At 45.1% G+C, this 26,197-nt stretch overlaps 1 protein-coding gene across 1 annotated transcript in view; it reads right to left on the reverse strand.

The window, feature by feature from the left end:
* Positions 1–23,077, reverse strand: part of LOC144597942 (regulator of G-protein signaling 5-like) — a 40,428-nt gene extending 17,351 nt beyond the window's left edge. The window contains exons 1-2 of the mRNA XM_078407765.1: positions 22,895–23,077; positions 2,088–2,198 (exon numbers count right to left, since the gene is read on the reverse strand). Coding sequence (XP_078263891.1) covers positions 2,088–2,198; positions 22,895–22,938 — 155 coding nt within the window. The 5' untranslated portion in view covers positions 22,939–23,077. The remainder of the gene's footprint in view (positions 1–2,087; positions 2,199–22,894) is intronic.
* Between the last annotated feature and the right edge of the window lie 3,120 nt (positions 23,078–26,197).

Genomic DNA, 26,197 nt, shown 5'->3' on the forward strand with positions numbered 1-26,197 from the left:
TCACTGTACCTCGGTACATGTGACAGTAAACTAAACTGAACTGAAGGACAGGCCCTTTGGCCCACAATGTCTGTGCCACACGTGATGCCAAGACCATCACCTCCCTGCCCATATCTCCTCACTCCCTGCATATCCATGTGCCTAACCGCTTTCTCATCCACTCTTCCAAAAGTCTGAAGAAGGGTCTCGACCCGAAACGTCACCCATTCCTTCTCTCCCGAGATGCTGCCTGACCCGCTGAGTTACTCCAGCATTTTGTGTCTACCTTCCAAAAGTCTTATAAACACCACTATTGTACCTGCTTCAACCATCACCCCCAGCAGCAAGTTCCAGGCACCCACCACCCTCTGAGTAAATGACTTGCCCCACACATCTCCTTTAAACTTTGCCTCTCTCATCTTAAAGCTGTGCTGTTCCTTCTGCTACATGTGTTCTGATTGAGGTTGAACATTGAGTCATACAGTTTTAGATCGAGCCCATTCTTTTAAACATCAGCGCTAGGGTTCGTTCTACCATTAGGAATTCTAGAGCCTACCTTTCTTTTCTTTTGTATCGACCCAGAAGAGTCAAGTCAAGAGTGTTATATAACCATATAACCATATAACAACTACAGCACGGAAACAGGCCCGTTCGGCCCTACCAGTCCACGCCGACCACTCTCTCTGACCTAGTCTCATCTACCTGCTCTCAGACCATAACCCTCTAATCCCCTCTTATCCATATACATATCCAATTTACTCTTAAATAATAAAATCGAGCCTGCCCTCCACCACTTCCACCGGAAGTCCATTCCATACAGCCACCACCCTCTGAGTAAAGAAGTTACCCCTCATGTTACCCCTAAACTTTTGTCCCTCAATTCTAAAGCTAAGTCCCCTTGTTGGAATCTTCCCCACTCTCAAAGGGAAAAGCCTACCCACGTCAACTCTGTCCGCCCCTCTTAAAATTTTAAAAACCTCTATCAGTGTTTTATTGCCATATGTCCCGAAACGAAACAAATAAATCCTTACTTGCAACAGCACGACAGATATGTAAACATAGTACACTGCAAACACCATAATGAACAACAAGTAATTGTACATATATGTGTGTGTGTATGTGCGTATGTGTCTAAGCGTGTATGCATTTATCACAAACAACAAAAGAGCAAAGACCAAAATAATTCCCCCAAGTCTCTCAGAGTCTATTTGGAGGTTGTAGTCTTTAATAACCTGATGGTTGTTGGGAAGAATCTGCTCCTGAACCTGGAGGTCATGGTTTTCAGGCTCCTGTACCTTCTTCCCAGTGGGAGGAGTAAGACGAGAGTGTGGCCAGGAGGGTGGATTTTTTTTCGATTTAGATTCAGAGATAAAGCGTGGAAACAGGCCCTTCGGCCCACCGAGTTAATGTACGGGGATCACTGGGCGGCACGGACTTGGAGGGCCGAAAAGGCCTGTTTCCGGCTGTAGATATATGATATGATATGATATGATAGTCCGTGCCGCCCAGCGATCCCCGCACATTAACACTATCCTACACACACTAGGGACAATTTTTACATTTACCCAGTCAATTAACCTACATACCTGCACGTCTTTGGAGTGTGGGAGGAAACCGAAGATCCCGGAGAAAACCCACGCAGGTCACGGGGAGAACGTACAAACTCCGTACAGACGGCGCCCGTAGTCAGGATCGGACCTGAGTCTCCGGCGCTGCATTCGCTGTAAGGCAGCAACTCTACCGCTGCGCCACCGTGCCGCCCGGGTCTCTGACGACGCTGGTTGCCTTTTTGAGGCAGCGACTCTTGTACATCCCCTCGATGGTGGGGAAGTCAGTGCCCATGATGGGCTGGGCAGTGTTCAGCACTTTTTCCTGGGCGTTTAAGTTGCCAGGCTGTGGTGCAACCGGTCAATATGCTTACCCCAGTTGGGTTTCCCCCACCCCCCACCCCCCACCTCTCCCCCCCCCCCCCCCCCTCTCCCATCCTATCCTTTCCCATGCAGAACGGCCTTACCTTGTAGCCTGACCCTCATTACTTAGCCTCTGGTCCTGACGAACAAAATAACTAAGCCCCTTCTCTCAAAGGGAAAAATAGTGTCATTCATTACCTTGAAGGCTTGACTGGCTTCTCCGCTTTGTCGTAGTATGGGATGATGTAGTCAGTGATGATCTCTGGCTTCTGCAGCAGAATTCCCAATTTGGTTTTTATTCCTTTGGCCCTGCGAAGATAAAACCCCAAAGTTAACGGCGCTGACACGAGGAACAGCAGATGCCAGAATCTCGAGCAAAACGCAAATTGCTGGAGTAACTTCGCGGGTCAGGCAGCATCTGTGGAGGGAATGAACAGATGATATTTCGGGTCAGGATATTTCTGTTGTCCATTTGAAAATGCAATGGGAAAGATAAAGATTTAAGGGAAAAGATTTAATGGGGGGCAACTTTTTTTAACATAAAACCTGGTAGGTGTAAGAAAATAACTGCAGATGCTGGTGCAGATCGAAGGTATTTATTCACAAAAGGCTGGAGTAACTCAGCAGGACAGGCAGCACCTCAGGAGAGAAGGAATGGGTGATGTTTCTGGTCGAGACCCTTCTTCAGATTGATGTCAGGGGGGCGGGACAAAGGAAGGATATAGGTGGAGACAGGAAGATAGAGGGAGAACTGGGAAGGGGGAGGGGAAGAGAGGGACAGAGGAACTATCTAAAGTTGGAGAAGTCAATGTTCATACCGCTGGGTACTGATTGAGAATGATTAGGCATGATCACATTGAATGGTGGTGCTGGCTCGAAGGGCCGAAAGGCCTCCTCCTGCACCTATTGTCTATTGTCTATTGTCTTTTGTCTATTGTCAAACTCCATGCAGACAGCACCCCAAGGTCAGGATGGAACCCGGGCCTCTGTCTACAGCGGCAATATTATTCCCAGCCAGTGTGGAGAGGATGCATATAGGAATCACGTGCAGGCAAATGAGGTCAATGGGCAGTATGTTTGGCACTGACACTGTGGACTGAAGGCCCTGGTCCTGTGCTTTATTGTTCTACGTTCTTTGCCCTAGGATTAGGGGGTAATTGCTCCAGGGAGAGGTTGGACAGACTTGGATTGTTTTCTCTGGAATGCTGGAAGTTGAAGGGAGACCTAATAGAGGTGTACGAAACTATAAGAGGCATAGATAGGGTAGACAGTCAGAACCTTTTGCACAGGGTGGCGATGTCAAAGACCAGAGGGCTTGGCTTTAAGGTGAGAGGGGCAAAGCTTAAAGGAGATCTGCGATGCAAGTTGCATTTTTAATATAAGCACAGAGGGTGGTGAGTACCTGGACCATGCAGCTGGGGAGAGTGGTGGAGGCAGATACCATAGTGGCATTTAAGAGACTTGCAGATAGGCACATGGATATGCAGGGAATGGGGGGACATGAATTATTTGCAGGTAGATAAGAGATGGACGAGGCATCGTGTTTGGCACAGACATTGTGGGCCGAAGGGCCTGTTCCTGCACCATGTGCTATGCTGTTGACTTCATCAGCAGGGCGTCCAGCATGTCCCGCAGTGCTGCACAAACGCTGGCATTGTGGACTTCTACACCCTCTCGTAACATTCGTAATCCTCTCGTAACATCTCGTAATGAGTCCAATTCGTCAGCAACGGTTCCACTTTGAACAATTCACATTGTTTGCTGCTGAGGCCTTGGGGAGCTGGAGTAACTCAGCGGGCTAGGCAGCTTCTCTGGTGAACATGGACATGCGACCTTTCAGGCCGTTAGACCGATACCAACATGGGAAATAAAAGCATGCTTTGTTGCAAAAGAAAAAGACACAAAGTGCTGGAGTAACGGGGCGGGTCAGGCCACCTCTCTGAAGAACATGGACAGGCGACATTTCAAGTCGGGACCCTTCGCTAGACTTATACCAGCATGGGAATGATGGGTCTCGACCCGAAACGTCACCTATTCCTTTTTCCCTAAGAAGCTGTCTGGCCCGCTGAGTTACTTCAGCTTTTTGCTGAGTAACTTCGGTTTAAACCAGCATCTGCAGTTCCTTTCTACACACGGGAAAGTGTATGAAGATGCCCCAGCTCAGCTGGTCTGACTATCTCATGGTTGTCCTATCTATCTCTGCTGAACCTTTCCTATCCATGTACCTGTCCAAGTGCCTTTTAAATGCTGTTATAGTACCTGCCTCAACTGCCTCCTCCGGCAGCTCGTTCCCATACACCCACCACCCGATGAGTACACACTTGGTACACACAAAAGGAAAGGACACAAAGTGCTGGAGTAACTTGGCGTGTCAGGCAGCGTCTCTGGAGAACATGGATTGATGATGTTTCGGATCGGGATGCTTCTTCAGACTGGTTGTGGAGGGGTTGGGGTGGGAGGGGAAAGCACGAGAGGTATCGCCACGCTCTGGCACCACCTTAGTCCAACTTGCGAAAGAGAGGACCGGCTAGCAATGCCGTCCACAAGTGGCTTACTCAGGCTGGTACGTGAGGTGAGGGAGTGGTCCCAACACAAGCAGCTGAGGAAGATGGATCTGCATTTTTGGCGCTTGGACAAATAAGGGGTAATCTTTTTGAAGCACTAGGATGCTTTCATGTGTGGGGAGTCTCGAACAAGGGAACACGGTTCTAAAATAAGGGGGTGCAATTTAAAGCCAGCGTGTGCAGGAACACCTTCTTGCAGGGGGTGGTGAATCTCTGGGACGTTCCAGGAGCCTGTGGACGCTGGATCATAGGAGCTATATTAAGGGGAGATGGAGCGGGGAATACGATACGGTTGAACTTTATTTATCCCAAGAGGGGAATTGAACTGCCAACAGTCAAAAAACACAAAATACATGAAACAGGAAATTAAAGTGACGAGTGGAAAGGATTGGGGGGATGTGCAAAGATTGGGGGGGGAGGGGTGTCAGTCTCAGTCTACCCCACGACAGAAGGGGGAGGAGTTGTACAATTTGATAGCCACAGGGAAGAAGGATCTCCTGTGGCGTTCTGACCTGCATCTTGGTGGAATTGAGGTCTCTGGAGAACTGATTCACAGGAAGAAAGCCAATGGGATGTTGGCCTTCATAACAAGAGGAGTTGAGTATAGGAGCAAAGAGGTCCTTCTGCAGTTGTACAGGGCCCTAGTGAGACCGCACCTGGAGTACTGTGTGCAGTTTTGGTCTCCAAATTTGAGGAAGGATATTCTTGCTATTGAGGGCGTGCAGCGTAGATTCACTAGGTTAATTCCCGGAATGGCGGGACTATCATATGTTGAAAGACTGGAGCGGCTAGGCTTGTATACGCTGGAATTTAGGATGAGAGGAGATCTTATCGAAACGTATAAGATTATTAAGGGGTTGGACACGTTAGAGGCAGGAAACATGTTCCCAATGTTGGGGGAGTCCAGAACCAGGGGCCACAGTTTAAGAATAAGGGGTAGGCCATTTAGAACGGAGATGAGGAAAAACATTTTTCAGTCAGAGAGTTGTAAATCTGTGGAATTCACTGCCTCAGAAGGCAGTGGAGGCCAAGTCTCTGAATGCATTCAAGAGAGAACTAGATAGAGCTCTTAAGGATAGCGGAGTCAGGGGGTATGGGGAGAAGGCAGGAACGGGATACTGATTGAGAATGATCAGCCATGATCACATTGAATGGTGGTGCTGGCACGAAGGGCCGAATGGCCTACTCCTGCACCTATTGTCTATTGTCTATTGTCTATTAACAATTCCAGCAACAGTAGCTTCTACAGAGAGGTCATTTAGCAAACTGATTGAAAATTATTTAAGGCCTACAATGTCTCAGGAATGTCTTGTGGATTTGGCCAGGCTAAGAATTGAATGAAATATTGCCAGAACAATTATTTTTCATGCTGTGTTTTGAATTTTTTCACAAAAAAAGGCCAGGAAAGCTCTTTTAAAAAAAAGTAAATACTAAGCCTATCTACTTTTTTTTAAAACTTTTTACTAATAATGATGTCTTCTGATGACCTGATCTGCATTGCAATATAAAAGGATGTTTCAATGTGATTTATTTCTCCTTATCTGTATTGTAGCATAAACAAAGATGTTCAAAACGAATGTGCTTTCTTCTCTCTGATCCTTTTATTTTATTTATTTTTATTTGTATTTATCATGGAGGGAGTATAGGGGCATAAGGGCTCAAATGCAGAAAATCAACAGAGTGCTCCATTCTACCCCTCTCTCATCTTCCATACCCTTTTTGGCCTTGCAGGCTACAGCTCCTGGCATGAAACCGTGGTGGGTAACGACAGGATGACTAATGGAGAAGGGAAGGGGGCCCAAAAGAAACTTTGTACCCACTGACAAAATTCCTCTCGAGGGGCCCTGAGACTGAGGGAGGGTCCCAACCCAAAACGTTATCTGTCCATTTCCTCCACAGATGCTGCCCGACCCACTGTGTTCCTCCAGCACTTTGTGATTGACCTAGACTCCTAGTCTCTGACAATAGACAATAGACAATAGATGCAGGAGGAGGCCATTCGGCCCTTCGAGCCAGCACCGCCATTCAATGTGATCATGGCTGATCATTCTCAATCAGTACCCCGTTCCTGCCTTCTCCCCATACCCCCTGACTCCGCTATCCTTAAGAGCTCTATCCAGCTCTCTCTTGAATGCATTCAGAGAATTGGCCCCCACTGCCTTCTGAGGCAGAGAATTCCACAGATTCACAACCCTCTGACTGAAAAAGTTTTTCCTCATCTCAGTTCTAAATGGCCTACCCCTTATTCTTAAACTGTGGCCCCTGGTTCTGGACTCCCCCAACATTGGGAACATGTTTCCTGCCTCTAACGTGTCCAACCCCTTAATAATCATACGTTTCGATAAGATCTCCTCTCATCCTTCTAAATTCCAGCGTATACAAGCATAGCCGCTCCAGTCTTTCAACATATGATAGTCCCGCCATTCCTGGAACTAACCTAGTGAATCTACGCTGCACGCCCTCAATAGCAAGAATGTCCTTCCTCAAATTTGGAGACCAAAACTGCACACAGTACTCCAGGTGCAGTCTCACTAGGTCCCTGTACAACTGCACACAGTATTCCAGTTGCGGTCTCACTAGGGCCCTGTACAACTGCAAACAGTACTCCAGGTGCGGTCTCACTAGGGCCCTGGACACGGTGATGGTGGGTGAAGGGCCAGAATGAAATGCAAGGAACACCATCACATAGCAGGAGATTCCGCACACTTTCACCAGGTCAGAATAGTTCCAGTGGGAAACACAATACTCTGACACTAATATTCAGCCCATTTAGTGCTACCAAAAGGGGAGGAATTCTTGGGCAAATTTGTTGGCAGTCTACGAAGACGAGGACTCATAGTTCTAAACTGTCCACCCAAGGAGACCTCCCCCTGGTACCCACAAAGTCAACGGATAGGGAAAGTTTAGAGGGATATGACCAAACGTGGGCAAATGGGGTTAGTTTAGATAGGACATCTTGGGAACCTGAGAGGCAATGTTTCCACACAGATGGTGGTGTGTATATGGAAGGAGCTGCCAGAGGAGGTAATTTTCATGCTGTGATTTGAAAATTTTCACAAAAAAAGGCCAGGAAATCTCTTTTTTTTAAGTAAATGCTAAGCCTATCTACATGTTTAAAAAAACTTTTTACTAATAATTAAGTCTTCTGATGATCTGATCTGCATTGCAATATAAAAGGATGTTTCAATGTGAATTCTCCAGAGATGCTTCCTGACCTGCTGAATTACTCCTGCATTTGTGGGTCCATTTTCTTTATAGAGGGTTTATCTCCTTGGATTATAGTGAGGCAGGTGCTATAACATCATTTAAAAGACACTTGAACAGGTACATGGATAGGAAAGCTTTAGGGAGAGATGGGCCAAACATGGGCAAATGGGAGAAGCTGAGTTAGGGCATCTTGTTGGGCGTGGATGAATTGGGCTGAAAGGCCTGTTTTCATGCCGTGTGACTCTATCGATATCCCATCACTCGCTTAATATTGTTAATATGGATGTGCGCTCTAATACCCTTATTGTTGACACATGTCCACAGGACCAAACACAACCTGTACACATATTGACCAAACACAGGGGCTATCTATTCTTGCAGTTTCTATATATTTACAGGTAAGCTTAAAAGCTCTGGTGTTTGCTTGTTCACGTTTTATAAAGCTACAGATTTAATGCAGCCATCCATTTCAGCTCTATTAAATCTGTGATTTGCATTTATCGTGTTTACAATGCTCTTTTCTGTGAGGGTTAAGTGATGGACTACCAAGATGGATTTCTTTCTGTTGCATAGGAAATAATGAACATTGAACTCCCGCTAAATAGGACAAATCAAAAGATGATTTATGTTGCCAGCCCTGTTTTCATAAGTTCATAAGTGATAAGTGATTGGGGATCTTATCGAAACGTATAAGATTATTAAGGGGTTGGACACGTTAGAGGCAGGAAACATGTTCCCAATGTTGGGGGAGTCCAGAACCAGGGGCCACAGTTTAAGAATAAGGGGTAGGCCATTAAGAACGGAGATGAGGAAAAATCTTTTTCAGTCAGAGAGTTGTAAATCTGTGGAATTCTCTGCCTCAGAAGGCAGTGGAGGCCAATTCTCTGAATGCATTCAAGAGAGAGCGAGATAGAGCTCTTAAGGATAGCGGAGACAGGGGGTATGGGGAGAAGGCAGGAACGGGGTACTGATTGAGAATGATCAGCCATGATCACATTGAATGGCAGTGCTAGCTCGAAGGGCCGAATAGCCTACTCCTGCACCTATTGTCTATTGTCTATTGATAGGAGTACAATTAGGCCATTCGGCCCATCAAGTCCTCTCTGCCATTCAATCATGGCCGATCTATCTCCCTCCTAACCCCATTCTCCTGCCTTCTCCCCATAACCTCTGACACCCGTACTAATCTAGAATCTATCTATCTCTGCCTTAAAAATATCCACTGACTTGGCCTCCACAGCCTTCTGTGGCAAAGAATTCCACAGATTCACCATTGTTCTGACCTTCTCTATCTTTCAGTCTGAAGAAGGGGCGGCACGGTGGCGCAGCGGTAGAGTTGCTGCTTTACAGCGAATGCAGCGCCGGAGACTCAGGTTCGATCCTGACTACGGGTGCTGTACTGTAAAGGAGTTTGTACGTTCTCCCCGTGACCTGCGTGGGTTTTCTCCGAGATCTTCGGTTTCCTCCCACACTCCAAAGACGTACAGGTATGTAGATTAATTGACTGGGTAAATGTAAAAAAAATAAAAATTGTCCCTAGTGTGTGTAGGATAGTGTTAATAGTGTTAGTGTGTGCGCTGGGCGGCGCTGACTTGGTGGGCCGAAAAGGCCTGTTTCCGCGCTGTATACATATGATATATGATAAGGGTTCCGACCCGAAATGTCACCTATACCTATTCCTGGATGGCGTGGTGTCACAGCGGTAGAGTTGCTGCCTTACAGTGCCAGAGACCCGGGTTCGATCCTGACTACAGGTGCTGTCTGTGTGGAGTTTATACGTTCGCCTCATGACCTGCGTGTACTTTCTGCAGGACCTCCGGTTTCTTCCCACACTCCAAAGACATACAGGTTTGTAAGTTAATTGGCTTGGTATAATTGTAAAATAGTCCCCAGTGTGTGTAGGAGACAGCTAGTGTATGGGGATCACTGGTCGGTACGAACTCGGTGGGCCGAAGGGCCTGTTTCCACGCAAACTAAACTAAATATTTCCTCCGGAGATGCTTCCTGAATTACTCCTGCAATAGTGGGTCTATTTTCTTTCTTGGATAAATCCAAGATTTATCTCCTTGGATTATCGTACAGCACGAAATCATGCACTTCAGCCGCTGAATCTATGCCGACCATTTACACTAATCACATCTGCTCGTGTTAATTCCATATCCCTCTATGCCCTGCACATTCAACTACCCATCTATCATCATATCATATATCATATATATACAGCCGGAAACAGGCCTTTTCGGCCCTCCAAGTCCGTGCCGCCCAGTGATCCCCGTACATTAACACTATCCTACACCCACTAGGGACAATTTTTACATTTACCCAGCCAATTAACCTACATACCTGTACGTCTTTGGAGTGTGGGAGGAAACCGAAGATCTCGGAGAAAAACCCACGCAGGTCACGGGGAGAACGTACAAACTCCTTACAGTGCATATGCCTCTCACATGCTGGAACAGTTCCTCTCACCACCACCACCTCCTCTGACAGCCCATTCAGAGACCAACTACTCTGTGTGAAAAAAAAATTACCCCACAGATCCCCTTTACACCTCCTGCCTCTCATCCAAATCCCCTGCCATCTAGCTTTAGACACCACTACAATGAGATACAGACACTGGTTCTACAGTCGATCTATGTCTTTCCTCATGTTATATACCTCGATCACGCCATCAGTCCAGCGGCAGCGTTTTCTCCCGCCCCGACTCACGGGGCTTGGGTCGGCCCGCTGCGGACCTTTCACCGTCCGGCGCGGCCTGGAACGTGGCAACTACAACAGCCTGACCGCGGGAGAAGACGGCAGGGGAAGAGAAAATACATTCTGGCCTTCCATCACAGTGAGGAGGTGACTGGAGGAGACTCACTGTGATGGATGTTTCTTTTTGTTTTGTATTGGTTTATGATTGTGTGTGTTATTGCTTATTTTTATTGCTCTTATTGTTGGACTGTAGGTAATCTTTCATTTCACTGCACATTTAAGTGTATGTGACAAATAAACTTGACTATTGACTATCACTGTCCACTATCTCTCCAGGGAAATTAGACCGAGCCTATCCCAGTCTCTCCTGGTAACTCAACTCACCAATCCAGGCAATATCCTTGTCAAACAGTAACTCAATGGGTCAGGTAGCATCTCTGCCGTACACGGAGAGATGACATTTTGGGTCAGACCCTTCTTCAGGCTGGCGTTTCAGGTCCTAACCTGACCTGAAGCATCACCTATCCATGTTCTCCAGAGATGTTGCCTGGTGGAGCAACATCTTCTATCTTCTCCATCTTCTTCTATTGACTGCCCAGACCACCACACAACCAAACTCCCTTCTGTTAATTCCATTTATACTTCACGCTGCCTCGGCAAGGCCAGCAACATAAACTAGGACCAGTCGCACCCTGGCCACTCCCTCTTTGCCCCTCCCATCAGGCAAAAGGTACAGAAGTGTGAAAACGCACACTTCCAGATTCAGGGACAGTTTCTTCTCAGTTGTTATCAGGCAACTGAATCATCCTACCACAACCAGAGAGCAGTGCTGAGCTACTATCTACCTCTTTGGTGACCCTCAGACTATCCTTGATCTGAATTTGCTGCCTTTACCTTGCACTAATCGTGTATCTATACACTACAAACGGCTCGATTGTAATCATGTACTGTCTTTCTGCTGACTGGTTAGCACGCAACAAAAGCTTTTCACTGTACCTCAGTACACGTGACAATAAACTAAACTGAAACTATCTTCTGCCCGACGGGAGTGAGGAAGACAAGGTGATTTCTAATCATTCCTTGCCTTTCCACGTGCAAGTAAATGCTGTCCCTCTGAATCCCCTCCAATAACTTTCCCACCACTGATGCAAGGCTCACCAGCATGTAGTTCCCCAGTTTATCACCCCCACCCTCCTTAAATAAAGGCACAACATTATCCATCCTCCAGTCTTCCAATGCCTCACCCATTGCTAACAAAGATGCAAAACTCTCTGCCAAAGTCTCAGCAATCTTGCTCTCATAAAACCCCAGGATACATTTGGTCAGGACCTGGGGATTAATCTGCATTGATGCCTTTTCAGCATCTCTTTCTTTCTCATGTTGCTAAGGACCAGGATTTCACTGAATGTCCCCACCCCTGAACACGAAGCCCCATCTGCGTACATTGAAGTCTCACCTGTTCAGTACTGCCTTCAACCACTGAAGGTCACTGAAGGTCACCTCACCCTCTGTCTCCTTTCTCTGTTCGTTTACTTATTGATCTATTTATTCACTTCCCTATGTTCTTTAAATCCCTGTAAAGCGTCTTTGAGTGTATGAAAAGCGCTATATAAATGTAATGCATTATTATTATTATTATTATCTCCGCAGTAACTACCGATGCCGTCTTCATGCTAAACAACACAGTTGTCCTTGCCTTGAGAAACTACGGCTCTGTTTTAGTTTGAAGGATACAGCGTGGAAACGGGGCCTTTGACCCACCAAGTCCGCACTGACCATCGATCACCCATACACTCCTATCCTACACACAGAAGTTAATTAACCTACAAACCTTCACCCCTTTGGAATGTGGGAGGAAACCGGAGCACCCGGAGAAAACTCACGCGGTCACAGAGAGAACGTGCAAACTCTGTACAGACAGTACCTGACCTCTGGTCAGGATCGAACCCGGGTCTCTGGCGCTGTGAGGCAGCAGATCTACCACTGCGCCATCCCAGAAATTGCAGAACAAAGTCGCACGAATACAAAGTTGCCCTTGCTTTGAGAAATAACAGTTCAGCTTATGCATATCAAAAATGACTATTTTGATCACAAGGGTTCAATAGACAATAGTCAATAGGTGCAGGAGGAGGCCATTCGGCCCTTCGAGACAGCACCGCCATTCAATGTGATCATGGCTGATCATTCTCAATCAATACCCCCTTCCTGCCTTCCCCCCATACCCCCTGACTCTGCTATCATTAAGAGCTCTATCTAGCTCTCTCTTGAATGCATTCAGAGAATTGGCCTCCACTGCCTTCTGAGGCAGAGAATTCCACAGATTCACAACTCTCTGACTGAAAAAGTTTTTCCTCATCTCAGTTCTAAATGGCCTACCCCTTATTCTTAAACTGTGGCCCCTTGTTCTGGACTCCCCCAACATTGGGAACATGTTTCCTGCCTCTAACGTGTCCAACCCCTTCATAATCTTATACGTTTCGATAGACACAAAGTGCTGGAGTATCTCAGCGAGACAGGCAGCATCTCTGGAGAGAAGGAACTGCAGATGTTAGTTGAAACCAAAGAAAAAAAACTCCAAAGACGTACAGGTATGTAGGTTAATTGGCTGGGTAAAATGTTTTTAAAAAATTGTCCCTAGTGGGTGTAGGATAGTGTTAATGAGCGGGGATCACTGGGCGGCACGGACTTGGAGGGCCGAAAAGGCCTGTTTCCGGCTGTATATATATGATATGATATGATATGATATGATAGACACAAAGTGCTGGAGTATCTCAGCGAGACAGGCAGCATCTCTGGAGAGAAGGAGTGGGTGACGTTTCGGGTCGAGACCCTTCGTCTGTAGTTACTCCAACTTCTTGTGTCTATCTTTATTTAAAGTACAGACAGGGTGGCTTCAGGAGAATGGGGCTATGAAAAATGCATTGGGAAAAAGCAATAGCAAGTGTACATGGATCTTGATAAGTGTACCACAAGCTTGCCAAAGAAACGTTAGCTTGCCCTACGACTTCTGTTGACTACTTGTAATGAACAACCGTCTCAAAATATCTTTGTTTGGCTCAGCCAGTCTCCAGCGCTGTCTGTGAGGCAGACACATAAAAGTTCCTGTCTCACACGCCTGCCGTCTTCTCATATCCTCTTAATCTTGTTTCTTTCAGCCACCCTAATCCATCTTTAAATGTTGACACGAGTTCTGATTTAATCGCGAACTGCACGCAAAATACAATTTCCCTTCTCTCCGTCCCAAGTCTCCATCATCTTTATCTTCATTCCTGATCTTAAATCGCATGCTGCAAATGTTTTTTCGCTCAGCTCAAATGTTATTATGGTCGGGCCAAATTGGGTGATCTCAGAGTCATCTGCAAGCAAGCAGGAGGCAAGGTTGGAGAGGTCGATGACCTGAAACGTCGAGTCCGCTTCCCTCCACGTTTCCCTGTCTGATCTGGTGAGTATGCTTTTATTCACAAAATGCTGGAGTAACTCAGCAGGTCAGGCAGCATCTCAGGAGAGAAGGAATGGGTGACGTTTCGGCCCGAAACGTCACCCATTCCTTCTCTCCTGAGATGCTGCCTGACCTGCTGAGTTACTCCAGCATTTTGTGACTAAATACCTTCGATTTGTACCAACATCTGCAGTTATTTTCTTACACTACCTGGTGAGTATGCCTGGTACTTTATCTTTCAATCGGAACAGTGTTAACGCATCCCACACAGTGACCAAGTGGGAAAGCACCCAACTAATTAATTAATTCATTCATTCATCAATGAATTTCAACGGCCAAAAACAACATGGAACGTGGAACAGTACAGCACGGGAACCGGCCCTTCGGCCCACAATGTCTGTGCTGAACATGATTCCATGTTAAACTGATCCCATCTGCTTGTATATGATCCACCATCCCTCCATTCCCAACACTTCCATCCACACCCATACACAGTTCCATCCCTGCACCCACACACAATTAAAAGCATTTCTTCCATCGAACGTGTCCAAAGGCAGGCAGCTCGTTTTGTTACAAGCAACCTATGAGGGAGAAGTGAGTGTTACCGAACTTCATTGGGGTGGAACACTCTCCAAGGCAGACGTAAAGCCCGCCGTTTGACCTGTTCTTACAAAATGTTAAATGGTCAGCTCAACATAGATGACCACATCTACACCAAACCCAAACCTATCAGGAGTAGACCAGGGCATTCGATTCAGTTTGAGAAACCAGCTACCAAGACAGATGTGTGTAGCAATTCATTCTTCCCTCACACAATCAAAGCATGGAATAGTCTTCACCCTACTATAGTGACTCAACCAGCCGCAACTACATTTAAGGCAGCTCTTCTCCAAGAAGCCCTTCTTGCTTAAGTCCACACTCCGCCACCTCCAGTTTAAATTCTATTCAATCAAAGCACGACCAGGCACCTTCTGCACGACCCTGCCTACCTCTGTTATCACTTTCAGGGAAGTCTGTATCTGTACCCCTTGTCTCTATGTTCTGATGGGAAGCCGAGATGGATAAATACATTGCTTTAGTTCCATTGAAAGACACAACACACACACACACATACAAACCAACATGGCAAACAGCTTTCCATTAAAGGAAACCCATTTTTACTGAGCACTACTTCCTCAGTAGAGTAAAATATCTGGCGTTTTTTGGTTAAATTTCTCACATTCAAAACCAGGAAAGGAACATCAAAAATAATGGGTCTGAAGAAGTGAACGTCACCCAATCCTTCTCTCCAGAGATGCTGCCTGTCCCGCTGAGTTACTCCAGCATTTGTGTCTATCAAAGATAATGGAAATTGACCAAAATGCGCCACAGTTGAAATCAATTAGATATATATTTTTAAAGCATTTCAACTGTTTAAACGTTTACACAAAAGTAACTGAAGCTTCAAAGCCAGACACACACAGTAAATCCATCAGCACCCCCCTGTCTAAAATCTACTGGAGAAGAAGAGGGTTTTTTTTCCCTTGAGTTCCTTGCTTTATGAGAATATTTCTAACACACTGCCCACATGGGACACAGTATAAATATGGTATTATATTTCCTTAAAGTCCGCCTCGCCCAACAATTTCAGATGTTTTTAACCCAGAACAGTCCCGCAACATAATCTAATAAATATGATTTGACATTAATTCACGGCAATGTGAAGCATCGGGTCAATTCATCATGTGTAGTAGGAAGGAACTGCAGATGCTGGTTTACACTGAAGATAGACACTTAAATGCTGGAGTAACTCAACGGGTCAGGCAGCATCTCTGGAGAGAAGGAATGGGTGACCTTTCAGGCTGAGACCCTTCTTCAATTCATCATTCCAGGTTCGCAAAGAGGAAAAAACGCTGATGTTTTTTGAAATACAAATGAATCTGACCTTTACCCACCCCAGTACAAACTGAAAGACGTGCGGGTTTGTTGGTTAATTGGCTTCTGTAAATTGTCCCTAGTGTGCAAGATAGAACTAGTGTACGGGGTGATCGAAGGTTGACCTGGAACTGGTGGGATGATGGACATGTTTCCACGCTGTATCTATAAACTAAACTAAAAAAAGTTTCATTTGCATTCAACCCAAACTGAACTCAATAAAGGTCGATTTATTTTAGCAGTAGAATATTACGATCCTGCCCAGAAGCATCTCTCCTGAATGTTCTTCATCAATATCTATGACTACGCTTGATTGATCTTTGATATTTAATCGTTAAATTTATTTTATAGAGAGACAATGCCAAGTTTGACTTCAATTAACTGACTTTACAGGCAGCCGTGATCATTAAACTGCTTGTCAATATGAGGTTGAACACTTTAGCAGAAGTTTTTATTGAGGGCTACAGACCACAAAGATGAAACATTAATGATCTAACTGTGGGGAACGAGGTTTGAGGAGATGAGTAGTCTTGTTCTGATCTCCCATATCACAAAACCCATTTCTTTTTCCACACAGTCTTGCCGTCGATGTTACAACTTCACATTAAATGTCGTCTCCTCTATCCATACACAGTGCACGGCTTGATTACATTCATGTATGGTCTTTTCTTTGTGAGAGTATGTAGTGGGAGAGTCTAGGACGAGAGGGCAGCTCCTAAAAATAAAAGGCACGTTCCTTTGGAAAGGAGATGCGGAGGAAATTCTTTAGCCAGAGGGTGGCGGATCTGTGGAATTCATTGCCACAGACGGCCGTGGAGGCCAAGTCACTGGCCATTTTTAAAGCGGAGATTGATTCTTGATTAGTACGGGTATCAAGGGTTCTGGGGAGAAGGCAGGAGAATGGGGTTGAGAGGGAAAGATAGATCAGCCATGATTGAATGGCAGAGTGGACTCGATGAACCGAATGGCCCAATTCTGCTCTTATAACTTATGAACTTTGACAGGACAGGCTGTCAAAAGCAAAGGCTTTTCACTGTACCTCGGTACACGTGACAATAATAAACTAAACTTTGGGGCAATTCACTCTTTTCTCCTGAGATGATAGTGAGGCACAAAGGTGCCTATGATTTATCACAGTGCCTACACCAGAGATGATAGTGAGGCACAAAGGTGCCTATGATTTATCACAGTGCCTACACCAGAGATGCACCAGATGTATTATGATGGACGTATTCTAGAAAGAACGTGTATGTGGATTATTCACTTCCACTCGTAATCGATCATTCCAAGGGAATGGATCCACTGCATTTCAATTTCCTAATAAATGGAACTAATCTTGAGGCAGAATTCCAGCTTTAATATCGGACCATTTAGGACACAAGCCCAAAATGTCCTCCTATGCAGTTCAGCCCTGTTTGTAGTTTAGCTCCTGTCGGAAACCTGTGTGCGTCTGCAACACAGCTTAATGAGCGATCAGAGCCAAGGTCTTGGTTGCTTTAAAAACACACTGTCAGTTGGAAAGCTAGTTGAACAAGATAGTCAAAATAGAGTCAAAAAAGGCAGGGACAATTTACAGTTTTCACTCAAGCCAATTAACTTATAAACCTGCACGTCTTTGGAATGTGGGGGGAAACCGGAGCACCCGGAGGAAACCCACGCAGTCACAGGGAGAACGTACAAACTCCGCACAGATGGCACTCGTAGTCAGGATCAAACCCGGGTTTCTGGTGCTGTAAGGCAGCAACTCTACCACTGCACCACTATCACCCTGGCCACGCTCTCATTTCACTCCTACCATCGGGAAGAAGGTACAGGAGTCTGAAAACCACGACCTCCAAGTTCAGTAACAGCTTCTTCCCAACAACCATCTGGCTCATGAACACTACACAATACTAACCAATGAACTATGGACTCTTTTTGGTTGCACCAAGGATTTGGGGCTTTTGTTTTTGCATGGGTTATTAATTTATAGATTTTTTGTTTATTATATCTTATCTGTGTGTAAAGCATTTACAGACTTGCTTTGCTGCTACAAGTAAGAATTTTATTGTCCTGTTATCTGTACATATGTTTATGTATAGTATTATCTGATTCAATTTGGACAGCAAAGCTTTTCACTGCACCTCAGTGCACACGATAATAATAAATCAAAACCTAAAGAATCCTTACTCTTCAAGAGTGTTTAATTGTCATGTGTACCGACAATGGAACAAAGAAATTGTGACTTGGAGCACCATAACACATCTGCAAACACAATAAACACAGATAATATTTAATAAACAAAGATTCAACAAATGAATAAAAATGATGCAATTCGCAAATTAATATTCTCTTGCTGTCAAAATACAAGTCAAACTACAGTTACTATTAGGAAGGGTCCCAATCGGAAATGTCACCTAGCCATGTTCTCCAGGGATGCTGCCTGATGCGCTGAGTTACTCCAGCACTTTGTGTCTTTTTTTTGTTGCAGTTACCATTAACTAAATGCTTTATTTGGCCATCTACTTCAGAGTACCTTTAAATATCACAATTTATAGGTGGAACCACCTTTCCGGGGGTTCGATCCTGGATGCTGTCTGTGTGGAGTTTGCACATTCTCCCTGTGACCGTGAGGGTTTCCCTTCTGTACTCCAGTTTCCACCCACATCACGGAGATGCTTGAGTTGGTGGGTAAATTACCCCTCATGTACATGGATAGGTTTTGAGGGGTATGGGCCAAACTCAGGCTGGTGGGACTGGTGTAGACTAGTGTGGGCAAGTTGGGCCGAAGGACCTGTTTCCGCGTTGTATCACTCTATGTAGAATGAGGTGGGGAGGGGTGAGGAGAATTTGGGAGGGGATGAGAGGGGGATGTTAGTGGGTATGTGCGAGTATGTGGGCCATAGGGAAATAGGTGAGGGGAATGGAATAGACGTGGTAGTTGTGAACATTGCTACAGATTTGGTTTAGTTTCGTTTATTTTGGTTTGGTGATGCAGAGTGAAATCAGGCCATTTGGCCCACTGAGTCCATGCTGACCTTCGATCACCCAGTCACACTAATTCTATCCTACATCCTAGGGACAATTTACAGAAGCCAATTAACCTACAAACCTGTACGTCTTTGGAGTGTGAGAGGAAACTGGGGACCCTGGAGAAAACCCACGTGGTCACAGGGAGAACGTAGAAACTCTGCACAGACAGCACCCTCACCCTTAGTCGGAATCGAACCCGGGTCTCTGGCACTGTGAGGCAGCAACTCTACAGTGGGCCACTGTGGTGCCCATTTGGTGGGTGGGCTTCCTTCTATATTGTAAATATATATATATTTTTTTTTTAAAGCAACACATGTAAGCTCCCAACCCGAAACGTCACCCACTCCTTCTCTCCAGAGATGCTGGCTGTCCCGTTGAGTTACTCCAGCATTTTGTGTCTATTAACACATGACAATTGTTGTTCAGCACCCCTCTGTGACTAATGGCATCAAATAACGCAGCAAACACGGTTGCTGTTCATTCAACACTGAAGGCGTTCTTCACCTGCGGTTCATGGATAGGACAGATATTTTGATTAATTCCCATCACATCCAGACCCTTTGTTTGTAACCAGACACATTAAACCTCTCGGATTTGCTCATCCAAGCCACCGGGCAAAGTCTTTATTAATTCAGAGCCAGACTGAAGCTAGTTAGTTTACTGATTAATTGAAAGATACAGCATGGAAAAAGGCCGTCCGAGTCCAGGCTGACCATAATATCTGAAGAAGGGTCCCAATCCGAAAAGCATCACCTACACATTTTCTCCAGAGATGCTACCTGACTCGCTGAGTTACTCCAGCATTTTGTGTCTATCTTTGGTATGAACCAAAATCTGCAGTTCCTTTGTACTCCATTCAACATTAACTTTGAGTTGTTCCCTGCACTATGTCAGCCTTGTGCATTGGGAATTTTAAAAGGCAGTCCATTTATAAGCAACCCATAACATCAACGATAACATTCCTCTTGTGCAGCCATTGTCTTGCTAAATAGTCATGTGTTGTTACTAAAGTGGGGCATAAGTATTGGAAGAAAACAGACACAAAGTGCTGGAGTAACTCAACGGGTCAGGCAACATTTCCAGAGGGCATGGATAGACAAGGTTTTGGGTCGGGACCCTTCTTGAATCCCAAATTATGGTGTTTTTTTTAATGTAAACCAGCATCTGTACTTGTTTGTGTCTCGCTGAGCGTTGGGAGTATTTTAGCACTAGAAAATGGTGATAACTATTTTCTTGGTATTAAGTTTAATATTTTGATAATTTTGTTTATGCAAATAAAATTGAATGGATAGGTTCAGTTGATTCAGATGATCAGTTTTGAAATGTTTTTTTTTACATCTTAGCACATCACCAGTGACTATGCCAAGCCAGTATTAATTCTGTATATTTTAATGGATGAGTTGATTCTGGATTAATTCTGTATATTTTAATGGATGACTTGATTCTGTATTAATTCTGTATATTTTAATGGGTGACTTGCTCAAATCTGTTATGTTTGATGTGTATGGTATGATGAACACTGGAGATACAAGATGAAGTCATCATCTTGTGCAGAATTTGTGGATATCCAGTGTTAAAATCTTTAATCGGACTTTAGTGAACTTTGTCCTGCACGAACTGTTATACCCTTATAATCCTTCATCTGTACACTTCGGACGGCTTGATTGGAATCCTGTTATAGTCTTTCCACTGACTAGTCAGCACGCAACAAAAAAGCTTTTCACTCTACCTTGGTGCACGGGACAATGATAATAAACTAAACTGAAATTATCCCTGTATCACCTGAATATTTATGTTACTTGATTCTTTTGTGTCTATTAACACATACTGGACTAACTGCGGGAGTTTTTACAGAAGTCAATTTGGAATGTGGGAGGAAACCGGAGCACCTGGAGAAAACCCACATGGTCGCAGGGAGAACGTGCAAACTCCACATAGACAGCATCCACAGTCAGTATCGAACCCGGGTCTCTGGCGCTGTGAGGCAGCAACTCTACCGCTGTGCCACCCATTTCCTCCAACACTTTGTGTTTTGCTCGAGATTCTAGCATCTGTAGTCCCTTGGGTCACTATAATAATGATACTATATATTTTCTTAGAAAAATACATGGTTTAAATCAAAAACATTGCAATATGACATATACTGCAACCACATTGGAGTTTGAAGTGAAATAGCAAACAAGATATGGACTGTAATTTAATTGAAAACAACATTTGTTTTGCAAGTTTTGAAGAAAATGTGTTTGATTTTCATCCAGATAATTTGGATCAATTTCATTTAATAAATGATTTAAAGTCTTGCAATTTGAAGATAACTTCAGCAATATAAATACATCCCACGTCTCATTTGTTTGCTTGTTCTTGGAGTTAAAATCGTACGATTCCTCTTGGAACCATTTCTGTTCAATAAAAGTTGCCTTATTGAAAACAGATCTTTCTGGCTTTTATGAGATTTAGTTGAAGTAAAAACCTAGACTCCAGACTTTCACGCAAACCAACCTCCCTTCCATTGACTCCATCTATACCTCACGCTGCCTCGGCAAGGCCACCAGCAAAATCAAGGACCAGTCTCACCCCGGTCACTCCCTCTTGTCCCCTCTCCCAACAGAAAAGCAGTATAGATGTGCGAAAAAACACACCTCCAGATTCATGTACAGTTTCTTCCCAGCTGTTATCAGGCAACCGAACCATCCTATTACCAACTAGAGAACGGTCCTCGCCTACTATCTAACTAATTGGAGACCCTTGAACTATCTTTAATCAGATTTCACTGGACTTTATCTTGCACTAAACATTATTCCCTTTAATGATACATAATTGCTGGAGTAACTCAGCGGGTCAGGCAGAATGATTGCTGCCTGACCTATTGAATCACCCCAGCATTTTGTGTCTATCTTCAGTGTAAACCAGCATCTGCAGTTCCTTCCTATACATTATTTCCTTGATCCTGTATCTGTTCTCTTTGGCGGCTTGATTGTAATCATGTGTGGTCTCTCCGCTGACTGAAGACCATACAATAAAAAAGCTTTTCACTGTAGCTTGGTACACATGACAGTAATAAACTAAAGCAAAAGTTTTTTTCTGTTAAGATAACGAGCTCCACATTTTCAAGACTAATTGAAGGACTGATACACAGTCAACAGATCAATATTTTCCATTACATAACACCAATATAAACTTTTCTTTTATCGATCCATTCATTAATGCTGTACGGCATAAAGGACATATACCTTACAGAGGATAACATTTTATATCCCTTGAAGGTATATCATATCATATCATATATATACAGCCGGAAACAGGCCTTTTCGGCCCTCCAAGTCCGTGCCGCCCAGCGATCCCCGCACATTAACACTATCCTACACCCACTAGGGACAATTTTTACATTTACCCAGCCAATTAACCTACATACCTGTACGTCTTTGGAGTGTGGGAGGAAACCGAAGATCTCGGAGAAAACCCACGCAGGTCACGGGGAGAACGTACAAACTCCTTACAGTGCAGCACCCGTAGTCAGGATCGAACCTGAGTCTCCGGCGCTGCATTCGCTGTAAAGCAGCAACTCTACCGCTGCGCTACCGTGGGAATATACCTGGGAAATATACCTGGGAAATATTACCTGGAGTCCTGGAATTTACCATTGAAAGCCCCGAAGCAGTGAAAGTGCCCAGACCTGAGAGATATCAAGTCAATTGTTAAACTTAGTCTGAACCACCTCAGTCTGAAGAAGGGTCCCAAAGCGAAATCTCACCTATCAATGTTGTCTAAAGATGCTCACAGAAGATAGACACTAAAAGCTGGAGTAACTCAGTGGGTCAGGCAGCATCTCTTTAGAAAAGGAATAGGTGGCGTTTCGGGTCGAGACCCTTCTTCGGACTGAAGATGCTGCCTGACCTGCTGAGTTTTACCACCACTGCCCCCTGAAGTTCCTTTGTGTCTCAGTCAAATGCAGTTGATAGTCCCAGTTATAGGTCTCCAAATCCGACAGTGACATTCTTAGAATTAAAATTAGCTTTAAATGTTGCCCTGTGCAACAGGTTTAGACGTTAATTGACCCCATGTTAATTACCACGGAACAGGGAGCCTCTAACAATAGTGGCATATCGTTCACATTGAGTCGTGAATCACTTCGACATTAGTAGCTGGAAACCGGCGCGCTTTTTTTCTCTCACCTTTCGAGGCATGTGGCCGGTAACGCGGCCAACCCCCTGCACATTTTGTTTTGCCGGTTCTTGTCGCTGTTCGCTAAAGAGAAGTCTGGCTAAACTTCGAGCTCCTCCTGGAGTGGGCTGCAGAGTCGTGCAGATTATATACAGGCTCTCTCCCCTCCAGTGACGCCGGCTGGTTAACCAATTACACCTCCTGCACAAGTGATTACAGTCCAGGGACCGCTCGCCTCTCTGCAAAGAGGGGGGGGGGGACGGGACGGGGGGGGACGACTGCACACTGTAATCATAATCATACTTTATCAGCCAAGTATGCTTTGCAACACACAAGGAATTTTGTAGCCTCCGGCAGCAGAAAAGGAAAGGTTAAACACTGTGGCAAAAAAATAAATCAGATCAGTTTTTCTAAAAACAAGCTCCTCACACACAGATGTCCAACAGATTAAATCCAATTCTACCTTCCTAAAAACGCTACATCCAAGCTGGTTTTTAGCAGAAATCGGTGTAATGATTTGCATGCTGTAAATGTCCTGAAGAGAGATTCCTCTCCATTTGACAGTGTGAAACAATGACTCCTTTCTATGTGTCAGTGAAAGTTAAATGGTGAAGGAATCTCCCAAACACATTGCAAGCATGCTGACGGACAGGCGGCTTGGGAACTGTGGACAAAACTTGCTAACGCTGGAGGAAGTGGTAACTTGTGAAACTTTTGTGAGATTTCCCAGGCAATGCAGAACGCAGGATTTTGAGCTTCAAGCTGATCAATGAGGGAGTGGGATAGTGGTAGATGGACAGGGGTTAGGGATGGTATAGTGTGGGGGGGGGGATATAATGGTAGAGGGGGGGGGGGGTGGTAGAGGAGGGTGGTGGGTGGTGGTAGAGGAAGGTGGTGGGGGGGGGGGGTGAGTGAGTGAGAAGATGCAGACTGCAAATGATTGCAAACCATAACAAGTTGTTTAAGATTTAATGTAGACGCAGCCAGTGTTAAGTGCAGCCTTAGTAAGAACGACACAATATCTGGAGATAGACACAAGATGCTGGAGTAACTCAGCGGGTCAGGCAGCATCTCTGGAGAAAAGGAACGGGTGACGTTTCGGGTCGAGACCCTTCTTCAGAAGAATTTGAGACCCCTTGGTCTGAAGAAGGGTCTCGACCCGAAACGTCACCTGTTTCAATAGACAATAGACAATAGACAATAGGTGCAGGAGTAGGCCATTCGGCCCTTCGAGCCAGCACCGCCATTCAATGTGATCATGGCTGATCATTCTCAATCAGTACCCCGTTCCTGCTTTCCCCCCATACCCCCTGACTCCGCTATCCTTAAGAGCTCTATCTAGCTCTCTCTTGAATGTATTCAGAGAATTGGCCTCCACTGCCCTCTGAGGCAGAGAATTCCACAGATTCACAACTCTCTGACTGAAAAAGTTTTTCCTCATCTCTGTTCTAAATGGCCTACCCCTTATTCTTAAACTGTGGCCCCTGGTTCTGGACTCCCCCAACATTGGGAACATGTTTCCTGCCTTTAATGTGTCCAACCCCTTAATAATCTTATACGTTTCGATAAGATCCCCTCTCATCCTTCTAAATTCCAGTGTATACTTTCTTTCCTCCAGGGATGCTGCCTGACCCGCTGAGTTGCTACAGCTTTTGGTGTCTATCTTCGGTTTGAACCAGCATCTGCAGTTCCTTCCTACACAATATCTGGAGGTTGAAGCCACAAAAAAAGGCAAGTTATTTTTATTTGTGTTTCCTGTGGTTGAGCGCTGTGTTCAATGGGATATTTGTGGTTCTTTTTATTGCTTCATTGCAGACAGAGTTGGAGACTGTAGACTCGGGTTTCTGTTATTTTATACTCTGGCTTCATAATTTTCCTGAGAAAATTGTGTTCCTTTTTATAACTTTGGTGTGCGGGTGGGAACCCTCCAATATGACTTTCTGCAACTTAGTTGGAGGGCGTGCACCATAGGTTTACTAGGTTCATTCCCGGAATGGCGGGACTATCATATGTTGAAAGACTGGAGCGACTAGGCTTGCATACACTGGAATTTAGAAGGATGAGAGGAGATCTTATCGAAACCTATAAGATTATTAAGGGGTTGGACACGTTAGAGGCAGGAAACATGTTCCCAATGTTGGGGGAGTCCAGAACAAGGGGCCACAGTTTAAGAATAAGGGGTAGGCCATTTAGAACTGAGATGAGGAAAAACCTTTTTCAGTCAGAGAGTTGTGAATCTGTGGAATTCTCTGCCTCAGCAGGCAGTGGAGGCCAATTCTCTGAATGCATTCAAGAGAGAGCTGGATAGAGCTCTTAAGGATAGCAGAGTCAGGGGGTATGGGGAGAAGGCAGGAACGGGGTACTGATTGAGAATGATCAGCCATGATCACATTGAATGGCGGTGCTGGCTCGAAGGGCCGAATGGCCTCCTCCTGCACCTATTGTCTATTGTCTATTGGATCAGACGTTGTCTAAGTGAAGTATTGGGGCAATATGGAGCCATATTACAACCATGATGATAACCATAGTTTTAGAAGACAGAACATAGAACAGTACAGTACAGGAACACACCCTTCGGCCCACAATGTCTGTGCTGAACATGGTGCCAAGGCCATCTCTCATCTGCCCACACCTAACCCATATCCGCCCATTCCCTGCATATCCCCGTGCCTATCCGAGAGTCTCCTAAACCATTGTGTAGTTTGTTCCAAAAAAATCCACTGTGCCTTAGGTAAATTATGCAAAGATCTTTCCCATGGCTGTCACAACAACTTATTGTTTATCTCAGTAATCCTGAACATTTGAGTAAATATCAAATTATTCTTGTTTCAGATTGATTAGTCGGACTAGATGTTACTATCCCTAAGGTTTGCACTACAATTGACTGGTGTTGTTCTTGGGGGTGACCACTAGGTGATGTTGCTACCATTCAGACACATCTTCAGTTGTGTACCCCAACGTCACTGGGTGTTTCGGCCTTTTATCACAAGACACCCTCAGTCGAGGCAGGCCCACCATCGCAGGGTGATCAGACCTGGGTGTGTGTCTTATGGTTAGCCTCTAGATGGTCACGTGGTAGCCCAGACAGCATCTCTTCTTTTCAGCCACAGCCAGTGACTGCTCCGTTTGGCGGCATTTGCAAGTTCTTTGATTGCCCTCCTTTGGACCTGCCCTCTGAAAATTATTCAGAGGTACCAATTGCAGTTCTCTACACAATGTTAAGGCTAGATGCAACATGCTGGGGTGACACAGCAGGTCAGGCAGCATCGTGGAGAACATGGATAGGTGATGTTTCAGGTCGGGACCCTTCTTCA

This window comes from Rhinoraja longicauda, chromosome 11 (genome assembly GCF_053455715.1).
Source record: "Rhinoraja longicauda isolate Sanriku21f chromosome 11, sRhiLon1.1, whole genome shotgun sequence".
In the NCBI taxonomy this organism is placed as follows: domain Eukaryota; kingdom Metazoa; phylum Chordata; class Chondrichthyes; order Rajiformes; family Arhynchobatidae; genus Rhinoraja; species Rhinoraja longicauda.